The 15,608-nt window shown below is 45.5% G+C and overlaps 1 protein-coding gene across 1 annotated transcript in view; it reads right to left on the bottom strand.

The window, feature by feature from the left end:
* The window catches only part of LOC130535068 (LHFPL tetraspan subfamily member 6 protein), a 31,987-nt gene that overhangs the window by 2,417 nt on the left and 13,962 nt on the right, over nucleotides 1-15,608 (bottom strand). Inside the window, exon 3 of the mRNA XM_057049891.1 lies at nucleotides 873-971. Coding sequence (XP_056905871.1) covers nucleotides 873-971 — 99 coding nt within the window. The remainder of the gene's footprint in view (nucleotides 1-872; nucleotides 972-15,608) is intronic.

The following is a 15,608-nucleotide window of genomic DNA, read 5'->3' as shown; positions in this document are numbered from 1 at the left end:
CAGACTGTTTTGGAGCACAATATCTGTGCTTTTGTGTTCCTGGCTCTTGTTCTGTGTCTCCCTCGGCTCTCTGATTCTCCGGCCTCAGAGCGCTGCACACAAGCGGAGCCTCTTCCTCTCATGCGGCTTTCCGTTCTCGTCCTCGGCTCCTGTTACGCTGACAGCTGGACGCTGTGGATGCTTCATTGCAGAACATCCTGTTTATTCTCCAGGCTTGTACGTCTCTAGTGTACACCTTCATGTGAGCAGCAGCCGGGGCCACGAGCCTCTGCTGGGCTGTCTTCTGTCCCTGTGGTAAAGACAGCTTGCTCTCTTTAGCCCTCCGTTCCCAACACTCTTCTGTAGCTTGCGCTGCCTTGATCCTGGCCTCCAACCGTCTCCATGGGGAGCGCCGCTCCTTATGCTTCACCCTGTTCATCTTGTAGCCAGACATCTGTAGTATCACTGTTACTGCTGCATAAATACGCTCACTGGCCTGACTAGCGGTTGCAGAAGTTTGGCTTAGTTTTACTCACTTGTGAGGGAATATCGAACGTCTCTTAATTATTAACTAAATTCACGGTTGTCGAATAGTAAAAAAAAAAAAGATTTTGTCTCATAACTGCTGTTATTTCTTGTGTGGATCAAGACGTTAAATAGGTCCCTTGTTTCTTCTTAGCATGTCTCTAAAATGCTTCAGGAGCCTTCTTTTGTGAAGATTATAAAGGCCAATAGAATATGTCATCCCATAAAAATGCTCTGAGATCTGCGGGAGATTTCACTCTTCAGGGATCAGGCAGTAAACACAGGAGCTACGACGCCATCTTGGTTGACACCAGCCCGTACATTGGATCCTGTGTATGGTGCTGGAGCAGATCAAAAGAGAGTCTCACCTAGTCGAAACTGGTCCGAGCGGTTGTTGCAGGTCTGCTGCACTTCTTCACTGTCCCATCCCAGAGGATAGAGCGCACAGCCGGATCCTATCAGCAGCCCTGAGAACGAGAGGAAAGGTCAGGATGAAGCAGGCTCTCACCTCTGTCCCTTTGGATTTTAATAAATGTGGAAAAAGAAAAAGAAAAATCAGGCTAAGGTTTCCAGCACTGATGGAAAATGCACCTGTGACGCGTCCCCCCGCCCCCATCCAACAGGCCGCACGTCATTATGTCAAAAACGGCCGTTTTCAGTGCAACAAAACAAACGGCCTTATCTGCTAATGAAACCGCAGGAAGCCAACAATGACGCTATCCAAACAGCCTGGCAATTTCAAAAGCGGAAAACCCGTTTTTTTTTTTTTTAATACTCATAATTAGTGAAAAATGGAAATCCCTCCAGGAAGCGCTTTACGTCAGCGATTAAGAGACTTACTCTGCGACTGTGCTTAAGGCTGCATACGGCGACAAGAGTAAAACCTAGAAGGCCATTAAAGTGGGGATTAATACTCTTAATATTAGCCCGCAACTATGTCTTGACAAGTTATTCCTTGGGTGCCAGGGCCTGTCTCTTGAAATTACCCTGCAGGGGCCCCTGGTACGTGGCCCTGCCATTATATCAGCTTAATCCTCTCCTACGTGTCTGCCCTGCTATCAGTTTTTTTGATACGAGGGCGGCAGCAGAGAAGGGAAACGAAAAAGAAAACCTCCCGATTCCTGCCGCCATCAAGGACGACTGCTTCCGAGACAGATAACGACCAGGGAATAATGCACGTGTTCGCACAGACGGGTTAGGCGGCCTGGCTGGAATCACTTGTGTGTTGCCGTGGTAGCGGCTCTGCTCCGCATAAAATGAATTCAGCGAAACTGACGTGAAAATGAGGAACTCTAACAGGATTCTAACCAGGTCTGCGTCGTCGCAGCTCCTTAGATCAGAGGAGCGCCGGGCACCGTCATACTTAACAACTCAACCGTTTCCCTCCTCAGAACCTCCCGAGAACTTCAGGCAAATTTATTGCTCGGAGCTAAATTTCGCTGCCTCTAGCCGAGCGCTGCAGCTAACAGGAGCATCGGATGTAAATCCTCAAGCAGTTTGTCACTGTGGATTCTGGTAAATACAAAGCGAGTATCTGAGCCTCGCTTTATACATCCACTGTTACATAATGGTATTGAATGAGATTTTATTCAGATCTGAACCAGTGAAGACTGTGGATAAGTAAATGATGGTTTATTCATAGTTCGTATTTAACAAAATCCAAAATTCTCTTTCAAGTGCTGTTTAATGCTGAGAGATCCACCAAAAAGTGATCAATTTATACTCCCTGCAACACAAAAGGAGGGAAAAATGGAGTCACAATGTTATTCCACCAAGCTGCGGGATCTTCATTTGGAATATAAATAAATCAAGGTTTGTGGTAATTATTCATTCATTCCTTTTTTTTTTTGATTGAACATGCAAGGATATTTTTTGCTCTGTGGATGGGAAAGAGCAGCGCGGAGCGCGGGAAGACACACGCCAGTGCATAGCTTCCACCCAGGTCAGACACGGATGATGAAATGTAATGTTAAAAAAGAGAAAGCAACCGACAGACGGCGGGAATTTCCTTAACGACAATAAAGGCCTAGAACCCACGTCTGCTGGGCACCCGCACAACAAATCAAAGATTTCTGAGCCTTCAACCCCGGAGCGATGAAATCAAAAGACCGATGCAAGTTGTTTTGATGAATGCGTCGCTAAAGTAAAATTGAATTCTGTAGCAAATTCTGCTCCATATTGTAGCCCCCCCCCCCACACACACACACTTTAGATAATTCCATCAAATCCCATCCTCCACACTTACTGAGAAGCAAGGTAGGGAGGATGGAGACTAGGATGTGGGATAAAGAGTACAAAGACTGAAAAATGTTCTTTCACATGATGTTTATGAGGCGTGCAGCTGAAAAAAAAAAAAAAAAAAGTGGAATCGTGCGAGGCGACGACACTCCGGGCTCCGATTCTCCATGCATGCTGTTTTAGGCTGATAGTTCCTGTGCTCCTCATTTCCTAAGCTGACCCAAGGAGACAGCCACTCAGGGATTTGTGTCATTGAACATGTGGCTGTCAGCTGCAGCGGCACTTCTCCGTTTGGTTCGTGACGTCCTAAAAGGAGGCAATTCCATCTCGTGTACTGACACGATATTGTCGCATTTGCTGACATATTCTCCTTTTTATTAATTGCCCCATATTTCCTCGTATGGTCGACGCTCCCGTTGATGAAATGTGCCACACGATGTCGCGCTAGATTGATGCCACGGTACCGACTGTTAGTAGACCACAGGGCGACCACAGGATAGCTCAAATATTTGTCCCAAACTGCACCCGCATGGCGGCGGCTGATGAAAACACACTTTTACAATGTGTTGGCGAGAACTGCTGAGTCCTCTGATCACGCCGACTAGTGCGAAATTGAATTGCATTTCACAATAGTAACGCCAAGGCAGCCACACCGGGGGGTCCAGTTTCTTTCTTCTTTTTTTTTGGAACTTGGAGTAACAGAAAGAGGCTTCTTGCTCCGTCAGACAACGCCAGCGGCCTGAAGTAGCCGCTCGTTTTTCAACTCTGCCTCATTATGGAAACATTGCAAATCTCATAACGCTGCCACGAGGGACAGACTGAAGTCAAGAAGACGGTGGACCGCGGACGAACGTCACACGCGTGACACTGAGATGGATGGGGGGGAAAATTGCACATGTGCGAATTGGTCACCAGCTTTCCCACACGAAAATCCCGCCACCCCCACCCCAGAGCTCAGGAGAGCTGCAAGTGCTTCACCAGCGGCGCCGGATGGAGACATTTGTTGGTCCGCTCTGTTTTCTGCTTCCGAACCCTCTGAATTTAGCCCCTTTTTGCTGGTTTCGTAGCCAATCTTGTCAGGTTGAGGAGGCGATGATGAAAAGGAAAGTCAGAGATACAGAATCTAACGAGGCAGCCGGCTTATTCACAGATTGAGTTTCAATTGATCTCCCAACCATCATTATCTGAACGAATATCTGAGCCCTAATGGCCTCTGTGAAAGGCTGTTCTCTGACCTGGCAAAGAGTTCATTTCTGTTAAATGGACTTAACTAAATAGAATCAGCTGCACATATCAGGTTCAATCCATAAAACGTCTGCTCTATTATTGCAGAGGTTCTTCGTGCCTCTGATTTCATCATTAGAGAGCTTTTGAAATCACTTCTCTCTGCTTCAGACAGCACACAGAAGTGCTTTATTCCAGCACAACTGCCCTATTCTCTGACCTCAGTGCTTTTTTCACCTGAATGAAATAACTGCCCTCTTTCCATATCCCCTCCCCACTCTCTGATTTAGGGAGCGCCGATGCCTTTTGTTAAGCCTCTTGCTCTCTGTCAGGGCCCAAAGGAATTTCTTTACCCTCCTTCATACCCAGAGACAAAACCATTCAAGGTTATCATTGAGAGGCCAAAGAGGACGAGGAGAAAAGGCAACCACTAAGCTGCTGGGAACTTTGGTATCCAGAAACCGGAGCGGCTGATGTGACTGAGTGATGAGCAGGCAGGTTTGCACCGACTATTTTAGCTGGTTATTTTCCAGACTGTTGGAATCTCCCAGCAATCATACATTCCACAAACGCGGCCCCGCTTTATTTTCCTTGTCGATGGATCCATAACGTGCACTGGATACCAACCGCCTGCGCATGAGCATGTAACTCGCTGTTATATTTAATTTAAAGTCAACAATGTCTGTCCACAGATCAGCCAGGACTGAACTCCACAGACCCAGACATTTGAAAAAGACTTTTTTTACTCATCCAAATGCTCAAAAACCCAATTTCTTTCTTTCTTTTGTTTAAATCTGTGAAAGCAACAGTTACTTCAGCCCAAACATTCGACCCATGTGACCAAACGGTCAACAGCAATCCATTTCTGCACGTCGAGGCATGTTGGCCTGCTTTCCTTACGGCGCTCTCATCGTATCCGTTTTTCCAAGTTGGAAAAAAAAAAACGTGCATTTTAACGTGAGCGTCAGCGTCCACAAAGCCAGTGTCGCGCCTGCTTCTGAGGCACATTCCAGAGCTGTGAGGGGCGGAATTTGAGGGGGCTGCAGAGCAGAGAAGATGTACTTGTGATGCATGATGGGAAAAGAGGGGAATTAGGAGTGTGGCTCTTCACTGGTATTAGGCGTGCCGAGCAATTCTTCTAAACCACATCCGTTTTTATCTTCATTACATTTTATTCCGCGTGCACCCTTGTACCCTCGAGAGAGGGCTGCTAGTGTTGCCTTCTACAGTCACCGCAGCTCGTCTCCGCCTATTACAGCTCTTCACGTCTCTAAAAGGGAAATTTCACCTCTGTGTTCAGACGCTTACAACATCAACATCATTAGTAGTGGCCATTAATACTTGATAGTGAAGGTGAAGGCATGTCGAGCAGGTCTCAGGCAGTAGAACAGGGCTTCGGTTGCCTTGTGCATGTGACGGGCTTCCTCACTTGAATATGAGAAAGACTGCGAGAAGTTCAAAGAGCTCTGTGACAAACAGCCCCTGAATATTGCGACAATCGTCTCCGCGACCAAATTCTCCCTCTCTCCTCTGGCATTTGCTGCCGCCAGTGAAGAAAAGGTCAAACAGCTACAAGCGCCCTTTTATCTACCAAATATCAAAGGAATAAATAAGCCTCATTGTTGGGCCGTACGGCTGACATAGATTTTACCCCTCTCTGACTGTTGTCACATGCCTTTTTAATCTGTCTTTCAGTTTCTGATCTGTTGCATCGCGGTGCTATCGAGCTGCCTCATTGTCTTTAGGGAATAAGGTGAGGGTTGCACGTTCAAATATAAGAGTGTGTGCTCTCCAGAGATCGGGATGGTAGAGCTCTTAGTATTTGGGTGCTTGCTTGAAAGACTTGCACAATACATCAATGATGAATGCACTCCTCTAATGCTCATTAGGAATGAAATCAATGGCTGGATTCTGTGTGCATGTCGTTGCTGTACCTGGTTAGCTCAGTGTCACCACAAAACCTGCCATAATCTCACTGGGGAATCTGAATGAAACCATGCTCGAACGTCTATTGTGAGGATAGAATTTCTCATGTCATTTAGCTCTATACAAACAAACCCACTACACCTAATTCATGATTGCCTTTTAATAGTCATAGACCATTGGCACAGTCTATTTTCTCTTTATGTCCATTAAGCACAAAGCATGAGAGGCTCTAAATTAAAAGAATGCCGTTGTTATATCTGAAAGGATTCAGTCCGATGCCTTTCCCTCAAGTGCTGCTCTTGTCCATCAAACCTTCATTTATCCCACACTTTCTGACCACATGAAATTCATAATAAAACTATTTAAAAAAGCAAATTTAACTTGGCTTCTTCAGCGAAGGATAGGTTGGAAAACAGAGTGAATAGAAATGGAAGTGTGTGGGCTTTCAAAAGAAGACGCTCCGAAGGCGTGGGGAGGGTAAGCTTTTCACATGAGGGCGCAGGTATTTTTCTGTGTGCCTCGCTAAATCCAGCCACAAACCCACGCCTCCTTGCAACCACCCTCATGTCTCCACTGATCTCCTGTTGCAAATTGAACTCTGGGTTCCCAGCTTTCAGTTCAGAGGCAGGAGAGAAAATGAGAGGAATTCTTCTGCATTCAAGAGGAATTCTCACACCGCTTTTCCTTCAACGAGCAAGTGAAAGGTAAAACGGCTTCCATCCATCTAAGGCGCGAAAAAGAATCAAGTTTGGGGTCTGTTGGTGCCTAAGAAAACACCGTGTGTGTTCATTTGCTGCCTGCGCTTTATCTGTTTATTTTTCCTCGCCCAACATCAAAGGGGAGATTAGCTCGTTTTAATGAGTTATTATCATTGACGTGGTGGCAGGGTGGCGACAATAATCCACTTTACTTGCACACAACAAAGATGAGTCACAGCCAACCAGCACTTTTAGATTCGGCAGGTTTCGAGCCTTGTTGAACAGAAATGTCAGTCATTTAAAGATCTTAAAATATGTACACATATATATATAAATGTGCCTGTCAGTACTTTTGTTTGTTGTAATTTGGATTGAAGTGATGCCAGAGTGAGGGAGAAAGTGAAGATGGAGAACAATGAAGCCACAGGGTGAAGAAATCCTCCTTGGGGTAAAATTCGCTTTGCAGGGGCCAATAAATGTGGCTCTCTAACTGGGTCATGTCTGATGGGTTGCACAGCACCCTCCCCTTCCTGACAGCATGTGACAGGAAAGTCCAAAAGTCAGTATTTACTGTACCTCCGCTCATGTGCTTCTGCTTGAAGCACACTTAAGACCGAGCGTTCAACAGGTCAACATGAGGCCACAGAGAAGGCCGAGCTGAAGACAGCGCCTTCATTGATGCTGTACACTCTGTGTTAATGGCATCCACATATGCAATAAATGTTTTATTAGCCTCCACGCAGACGCTGGCAACATTAAATGGCTGTGTGACATTACTGGGGCTCATCATGTGAGCCGCTTCATCCTGCATCACAAAGAGGCTCCTTTAAAAGGACAATGCGACGCTTCAGGGATCAAGGAAAGCTGACTCTCGCTGCCAAGTGCGCGAAGTACTTCAGAGCATGTGTTTCGCGCACCAGACCACGGCATTCTCAAATGCCTATGGGACACAGCCCAGACTGTCGTATTTGCATTGGAATTTAGCTAAATTAGTCTATAAAAGGGCCACATTGGTTCAAATATTTAATAAAACTGAGCAAAACCAAGGGAATTGTCAAATGTGTAGATTCTATTGACACAGTGATGCTTCTTTCATAGCATCTTTCATAGTCATTTTGACTAGCTCTCTGCAAAGCTAGCCTGTCTGTGAAGCATCTTGTAAGGACAAGCTCACCTAAGCAAGGCTAGCAGGCTGCTGACAAAGACCGAGCTACGTCTCTGTAGCGCTTTCTAAACCGCCCAACTTTCTGTGATGTAGACATCTCCGGACAGTTCAGGTGTGGGGAGCGTTGATGCTTATCAAATGTCAAAGCTGGAGGCGATTTCCTCTTGTTTTGTCCAGTAGATACAGGTTGTATAACAACGTTCTCGTGGCTCCTCTGTCATCACAGGCTGCTGTCACTTGAGCACCCTCCGGGAGGGGAAACAGCCGAAAATAAGAAGACATTATCTAACATGTCGAGATATCTCTGAGCGTCACAATAGGGCAACAGAATGGAGAGAGGCTGAGATCAGGTTAAGTGGGACTCTTGTGCGCTCTTATCCCGGGCTGTATTGAATTGGTATTGTGATCCTACATAATAAAATATTATCTGGTTGATCCTGCCTGCTCGGGAATGAAAAGCTATTTCTGCCTTGATGATTCCATTGATTGAAACCAGGATACTAATTCCATTTCACATGAGGATTTATCATGTTATTTCATGCCACTGTACTATGTCTGTCACTGCAGAACGACTGAGGGAAATTCATCCGGACGTAGTATCGAGGTGAATGTGATGCAACGAAAGGATGACAGGATACCTGTTTGTGTCAATTGATGTTAATGGTCCTTTGTGAACACCTGCAGTATCTCGCTCTCTCTTTTATACGCGATTATTTTGATACCCTGACATGGTTTTGTTTCATATTAAATCCAATTAAATGAAAGCATTGGCGTCTCTCCATCCTGAATCAAACTTAGTGAAAGTGCTTTGTAAACAACGGGACCTGGTTATTTCAAAAATACTTAAAACAGACTTTAAGCCTTGATGACACCGATGTCTTGAATAAACACAAGCCTTCGCTGAAGCTGCCGAGTTCGCGCCATCCTAATCTCCAGGTTATCGCACAGGAACAAGAGCAGGCAGAAATCAATAGCTCCTTAAGTCCCAAAAAAAAGATATTTCCCATGGAAACATTTTAAGTAAAAACCAAAGAGAGCTCCAAGATTACCACCAGTCACAGCGGGTTAGTGGGAATTTCCACTTTTATTTGCTTTCGCTGAATTTACATGTAATAAATGTGTCCAGGTGACTCGGTGTAATTTTCCCGCTATTGCCTTTTCCAGGAAAACATATAGACGAAATGAAATTCCATCCCCCTCCACTATTGCCTATGTAATAAAAAATACCATCAGAATGTATCGGGACACTTGCACGCAACAAATGTAATTTACCTCGGGTTGTATGTTCCACAGCTGCCTCTGAAATCAACAGCACGCGGCAGGTAATTTGCACTGGAACGTCAACTTACTAGACATTATTATAACCTTGGCAGGCTCGCGCTGGGATTAAAATAATCAACTATCTCTCTCAATTATACAAACGACTCCCTGACTTCAAGTTACATTAGTTCTGCGCAAATAGGACTTCATAAAATTCCATCAGTATTCATGAACAAGAACGGCTCCCCTCAGAAGCTTAAAAGGGGAGATTAAACTTGGGTGTGTGGCTGCTGACAAATGACGAATTAGACAACTTTAAGGAAGAGGCCGTGAATCTTTAGAGCAAAATTGGACGCGGTGTGATTACAGCTCTCGCTTTGACGGGACAGAGCGGTCCTCTCCAACCTCAAATGTCCACAAAGGCTCCTTTTCGCTCAGAGACGTTCAACAATGTGACTCGCTCTTCTGTAAAAGACTCGGTCTGTTCACAAAGAGCCTGTCGGCATGGATGTGTCTTATTTCCGTGATAACTGTACACTTGTGGTTGCTTTGTGGAGCCGGAGTAACCGATCGCGGGTCGCTGCTCCGCTGGACATTTCAGAGCTGAGGGATGGAGCCATAAAGAGTTTGTCTGGAGGGGGAGAAACAGCACTGAGATAAAAAGATTAGGAGTTTGTTGAGTCTTGATTAATGCGAGTCAATACACAATCTGGCCTTTGGTGCTGGGACTGATTTAAACAGGGTTTCGGAGAAGAAATATGATCCCACAGAAATAGGCTGAAATCAGAAGTGTCCCGATTCTTTAGCGAGAGGAATGACAAAACAGGCTCAACTGGAATTAGATCTTCAAGGCTAAACCACAGCTAGGTGATGAATGTGATGATGGTGGGAACGAAGAAGAAAAATCTGCTGCATGTTTATATAGCACTTGGTCCAAGTCGGCCCTGCCCCACCCTGTAGACTTTGTCAGGCTGATTAGTATTCAGTGAATTCATTAAGACACAATCACTGGGAAGAAGGGAACTCTTGATGGAGGAGAGGTGGAGTTAAGCCCACTGGGTAAGTCCCAACAGGAAAAAGCCGGCCCCATCCCCCAAACCTGAAGGTCAGCGCGTCCTCTCTCGGCAATGATCTGATGATCACAGGCGCACAGCGGGCTGGGCGGGGCCGTTTGTTCAGTGTTAAGATCTTTATTTGCACATGCTGCGCTGGTGCCAGCGTGCACATTCGTCTCCGCACGACAAAGACACAAAGGTGAGTCTGACATTTGGTTTGGGAGTCCAAAATAAAGCACCGGCCATTCATCACTCAGGGGGAGGGTGTTGCTCTCTCTTGTAGCAACACCGCTCCCTGTAATCAATCGATCAATCAATGGATCGATAAACATGACACCACGCAGTCCGGCCAGCTCGCCATCCATCCCTCAACGCCGCAGCTGCCACCTCCATGGCAACGAGAAATGGATGGACTGCAGAAACCAGTTAGGAGATAACAAGCAGAAAAGTCCTTTAGACGCTCAGGTTTGTTGTCGAGGAGGCTTCGGTTGCATCCCGGCAATGCAGCAATGAATCATTCCTCAGCAACGCGCTTACGAGCTTCCAGCCGGTGTTAATGGGAAGAACAGCCTTTCAAGGAAAAAGATTCACCATAACAGAGGGAACATACTGCACAGGTGCCCACACTCCACAGATTGTGCTACTCTCTGCTTGTACTGGCAGGCTGTCAATCTAAAAATGCCTCCCCCATCATGCCGTTATCACCGACATGCAGCTACAAATGAAGCGTTCCTTTGCTAACGTGTCCCTCCTCATCTGTAAATGAAGGCAGCAATTATCAGAGGTAAAACACTTTCCCTGGATTTAAGAGGTAATTTATCCTTCACTGTCTTGCTTCAAATGCTCTCTTGGCGGTTGCCCGAAACAGTTTATTCAATGATTTCTGTAATTACAACTAGTAATAATAAGAATAATAATTTCAAAAAGCCTTTCCACAAGCTTGCTGCACAAGCACCAGAAAAAAAAAGGTGCCTGAAGCCGCCTTCTGTTTTTATCCAACACGTTAAGAAACACTTTGATCATATCACACTTAGAGGCAGAGGAAAAAGTCAGGCGTAAAAGTTTCCCACGCAGGAAAAAGCAGAGCAGAAAGAAAACCATAAGAGGTGAACAATCATAAAAAGAAAAGCTGGAAACCTCCCATGGCTGCAAATGCACACACACGCCCACACACACACACACACACGGAGGAATCCAAGTTGGCAAAAATGGTGTCAAACAAAAGAAATTGCTAAACCGTTTTCCAGATTGTTATGATAAGGGTTTAAATTAAGTTGCCACAGAGACAATTCCAGGGACAAACCACCAACTGGAAGAATAATGCCACAGGGGAGGCATTCAGTCGGCATTTGTGAGCCTATATCTTCAGAAAAGGAGTTCATATCTGACAATTAACTCATAAGTCCGCCCGTATGCCGCTTCTTTGTCGTGAATTCATTTTACCTCTGCCGCATTTTAATCTTTTGTCATGGAGCCAAAGTTAAAATTGGCTTGATCTGAAAAGAAACCAAAATATTCATTCTCAAGAGAGGTTTTTGTCTCTTTTCTTTTGAGGCCGAGTTACGGGTGTAACAGCACAAGTGAGTTAAGTATTGTGGCGGTAGAATCCAGCATTATTTAAGGAAACGCGGACCACCACGAAACGTCCCATCTAAATGTTGATTCAGTCAAAATGTGTGTTGCTATTTTAACGGGCAGCAAGACAAGAAAAACACTTCAATCAATAACTGGAATAATAACAGTCGTACAAGAAGAAATAATAAATAAAACACTGAACAAGGCAACAGATTCCACTGAAAATGTGTATGTGTGTGTGTGTGCGTGCGTGCATGCGTGCATGTGTGTGTGTGTGTGTGTGTGTGTGTGTGTGTGCTGGCATGTTGCAAAGCTCAAGATACCCATTACTGCTGAGCATAGGAGCAATGGGATTAGTGGTACCCAGAGGGCGCAGATGGCACCAAAATCCTCAGGGGCATCGTGAAAAGGTCACAAAAATGGAAGCGTTCCACCCCCACCTGTACTCATCCACCCATTCACTGCATGTTACCCACTCCCCAGGCTGGGTCCTGCCCGGGCTTTTAGTCCCACATCAGTTCTCTGAGAGGTTTACTCTCCTTCTTTTTCAATTTCATGAGCACAATAGCGAGCGAGAGAGGAATGTCTTTTGAAATGTCAAACGGTGTGACTGGCAGTTCGGTGATGAAATTTTGGGAAAGGAACGCGAGTGCGACGCTTCGGGGGACAACAGATGGTATCAGCGCCCTTTTGTTGCAGCGACAGGACAGGAAACAAGAAAGGAAGGACGCACATTCAGAGTCTTACAGCAAAAATTGGTCATTAATTAATTAGCAGCAGTGCAGAACAAACACATCACTGTGTGCCTGATTATTCTGCCTGTAGATCACTTTCAATGCTTATCGCTCTCATTATTTGTCCTGGGCAGATTTGTAGCCTCTCGGTTGCATTCGTGGCGCGATGGTGGGACTTGTATTCCTCCTCGGTCTTGTTTTGCTGCACCGCTGTGTGTGTATTTCCTGCCACCATACGGCCATATTGTTCCCCAGGCGCTGGCTCCTTCTCCAACAACATATGGCAAAGCCAACTAGGCAGGCAGCACTCCACGAGACTCACAGCGTCTCCGCTCTGTGTTGTCTTTGAAGGCTGTAACGCGCCACTTATAGAAGGTTGTATTATTCTATACAGGAGCGAGCAGAGCAGAAGAAAACACTGTTGGGCTGTTTACAGGCTCATTAACGTGCTGTACGTTTACCTGCTGCTGATTTGACCTCAATACTCAGGGTTTTGAGACATAAGGTTATCTATTTATACACCACCTCCTTCTTAAATTACATAAGCTGTACACGGTCTGCGTTGACAATACGAAATGTCATACCGGTGATTTCCATGGGTTTAGGAAACCAGCACCAAATTGTCATAAAAATGAATATTTTAGATTTTGTTTTTTCCTCTGCCGACGGAGGTTAGATCCCACACCTTTGTAATCATCGTCTCATTTTACACCCCATGAGGGCCTTTATTCCCACCATTGTGATGGTCGGCTCCACCTCAATGCTCCACTTGTGTATGTATTCAGGTCTGCAGTTTGTCCACGTACATTATTAGCATTCTAGTCATTTCTATATCTATTTTTTGGAGGTTCGGTCTCCAGCCCTGTTTTTTAAGTACATCGATTTCTTCAAAAGGAATTGAAAACAGGCCTTTAACAACTCCCTGTTCTGGGAATAAGTCACTGAGGTGATGCAATCAGAGGTACTTAAGGCCCAAAATTGCTGGTGTGTTGCATGCAGGGGTAATCTGGTGTTGTAGATATTGACATTTTCTTCTAGCAGGGGAGGTTTTAAAGCAGCCTCTGGTTAGCAGGTAAGTCTCGAGGTCTCAACTCAAAGGGCAACAACTGTACAGATGTAATTTGAACCTGACAAAAACGAGCAGAAGTGTCTGAGCAGGTAATGTGGAGATATTGTTTAAAATCCTTAATTATCTGGACAGGAATGCCTGCCTGGGAAGGTAACAGCCCCTATAATCTTTACTTCAGTACATCTTGTAAACCGCTCCACTTCAACTGAACTGAGCCCGACAGCTGGAACCCCAATCACCGAACGTCTGGGAGCCGTTTAGGAAATGATGTAAGCACAAAGTTTCTGCACTCAAAACCTGCAAGAAGACTTTCTACGAGTGCGGTTTTTCAACCAGATGGAGATAGAAGGGCCCAGCAGACAAATGAGTGGCGAGTTCATCGGGCCAGAGTGTTGAGATGTCGAGAGGCCAGCGCCAATCAAATGTCAGTGTGGGCGAAAAATTCAGCCAAACCACAATTTGTGGCATGTCGCCCTGCACGGAGCTTTCTTGTCTCCTTCCTTTTTTTTTCAACATTACAAGGCAGCGCTGCAGTGTTTTCGGCAGTTGGGCTGAAACGCTCGTTGCACTTGGCAACACAACATGGAAATCGAGGCACCGGGGTCTTCAGTTTATCACCGGCAGCGTCAGAAGCAAGCAGCGAAGGAAGTGTGAAATCTGGAGAGAACGCTGCAAATAGATGAACCCAACTCCGGTGGCAGACAGGCATGTCAAGTACGTGTTATAGTGTGAAGATGGAACGTTCACACATCCCACAATCACATCCCAGCATGTTGGTTACAGCTGACAACTTTGTTTCAAAGCAGAGAAGCTTGCCTTGATTTGCCCCCTCACCCGCACGAAAAAGGAAGTGCCTTCCCTCGTTAAGCTGAGAAACAGCCTCACTTTGTTGAAATAATGTAATCATCTGCCACTTGGCAACCTTGTCCTCTCATTATACACTAAGTTTAAATGTATTAATATGATTTCAGCGGGAGACTGTGACGAATAGCAGAGTCGGCACCAAGGCTGACATCTGTGACTGATTACAAGTCGTAATGTCCACGTGATAAATGTGTGGAAACAAGGCAACAATAAATTTAGCGCTGGAGCAGGGACTTTCCATTACATTTCTTATTACAGCCCCTCCCTTCTGATGGCTTAAATTATCTTAATGGGCCAACAAAGGGATCCTTCCTTTACTCATTCACAGATTATGACACTTGATAAAACCGAGCCACACAACAGCTGCTATTAAACTGCTCCAATGCATAACTTTCAATACAGATGGGTCACGTGTTGAGCAATGGATAAAACAATAAAAGAGCCATTCGGGAACCAAATGTAGCTGTTTGTGTATTTTCATTTCTGTTGGGTGAGAGGCAGATGCCGAATAAAAAAAAACCCATGCCTTTGACGAAAGGCACCGACTGCATTTCTTCCAGAGACATCTTGCTTGAACACAGCAGAGTAAGCATCTAAATAGGGATGCCGTTCTGAATGGCATTTCCTGCTGCCAGGGTTTCTTCTGTTGTGGCATGCGCTAAACAGAGTGCTGTCATGGGTGAATTCAGCAGAGCAATGCAAAGCATGGACCAACAGCAATCCCTTCTCCCCACAGAGGTTGACCACAGCAGATCCTCCTGCTTGTTATTCTTTGTGTCTGCCTGTTTGCCATTGTATTTATAGGAGGAGGAACCTGATTTAGATCTGCTCCATCTGGTTATTTGCTGTTGGGAAAGGTGCCATATCTTCCACTCTTCCATATAACACAGCCCACCCCCCAACTCTACTAGCTTTTATTAAAAAAAAACGATGGTAAAGGAGATAGCAGGGCATCACTCCTCTCTGTCAGAGCTGCTTGGGCACAGTTTATAACGCTGGCTGGGAAGCATCGAAGGAGGGGAAGTCTGGAGCATATCGAGGTGTAAAAAATCCCTCCCTTTTTCCGAGGTATGCAGAGCTTCCACGGGTGGCCTTCCTTTTCTTCCACAACCCTCCCCCCACGGAGCCCCTTTACTTCATTTTACCTCCATTTAAAGCTGTGCTGGAATTCCAACCACTTGTTCCCACAAATCAGTCGCAATTCCCTTCATCCCATGTATATTTTCTTCACAGAAAAGGCAGAGTTGGATAGATGACCTGCCAAACATGATTTTTCTGATCTAATTAGCTCAATGT

The sequence above is a fragment of the Takifugu flavidus genome, chromosome 12 (genome assembly GCF_003711565.1).
Source record: "Takifugu flavidus isolate HTHZ2018 chromosome 12, ASM371156v2, whole genome shotgun sequence".
NCBI lineage: Eukaryota > Metazoa > Chordata > Actinopteri > Tetraodontiformes > Tetraodontidae > Takifugu > Takifugu flavidus.
Note: the sequence above shows the minus strand (reverse complement) of the source record. Positions and strands in the feature narration are given on the sequence as shown.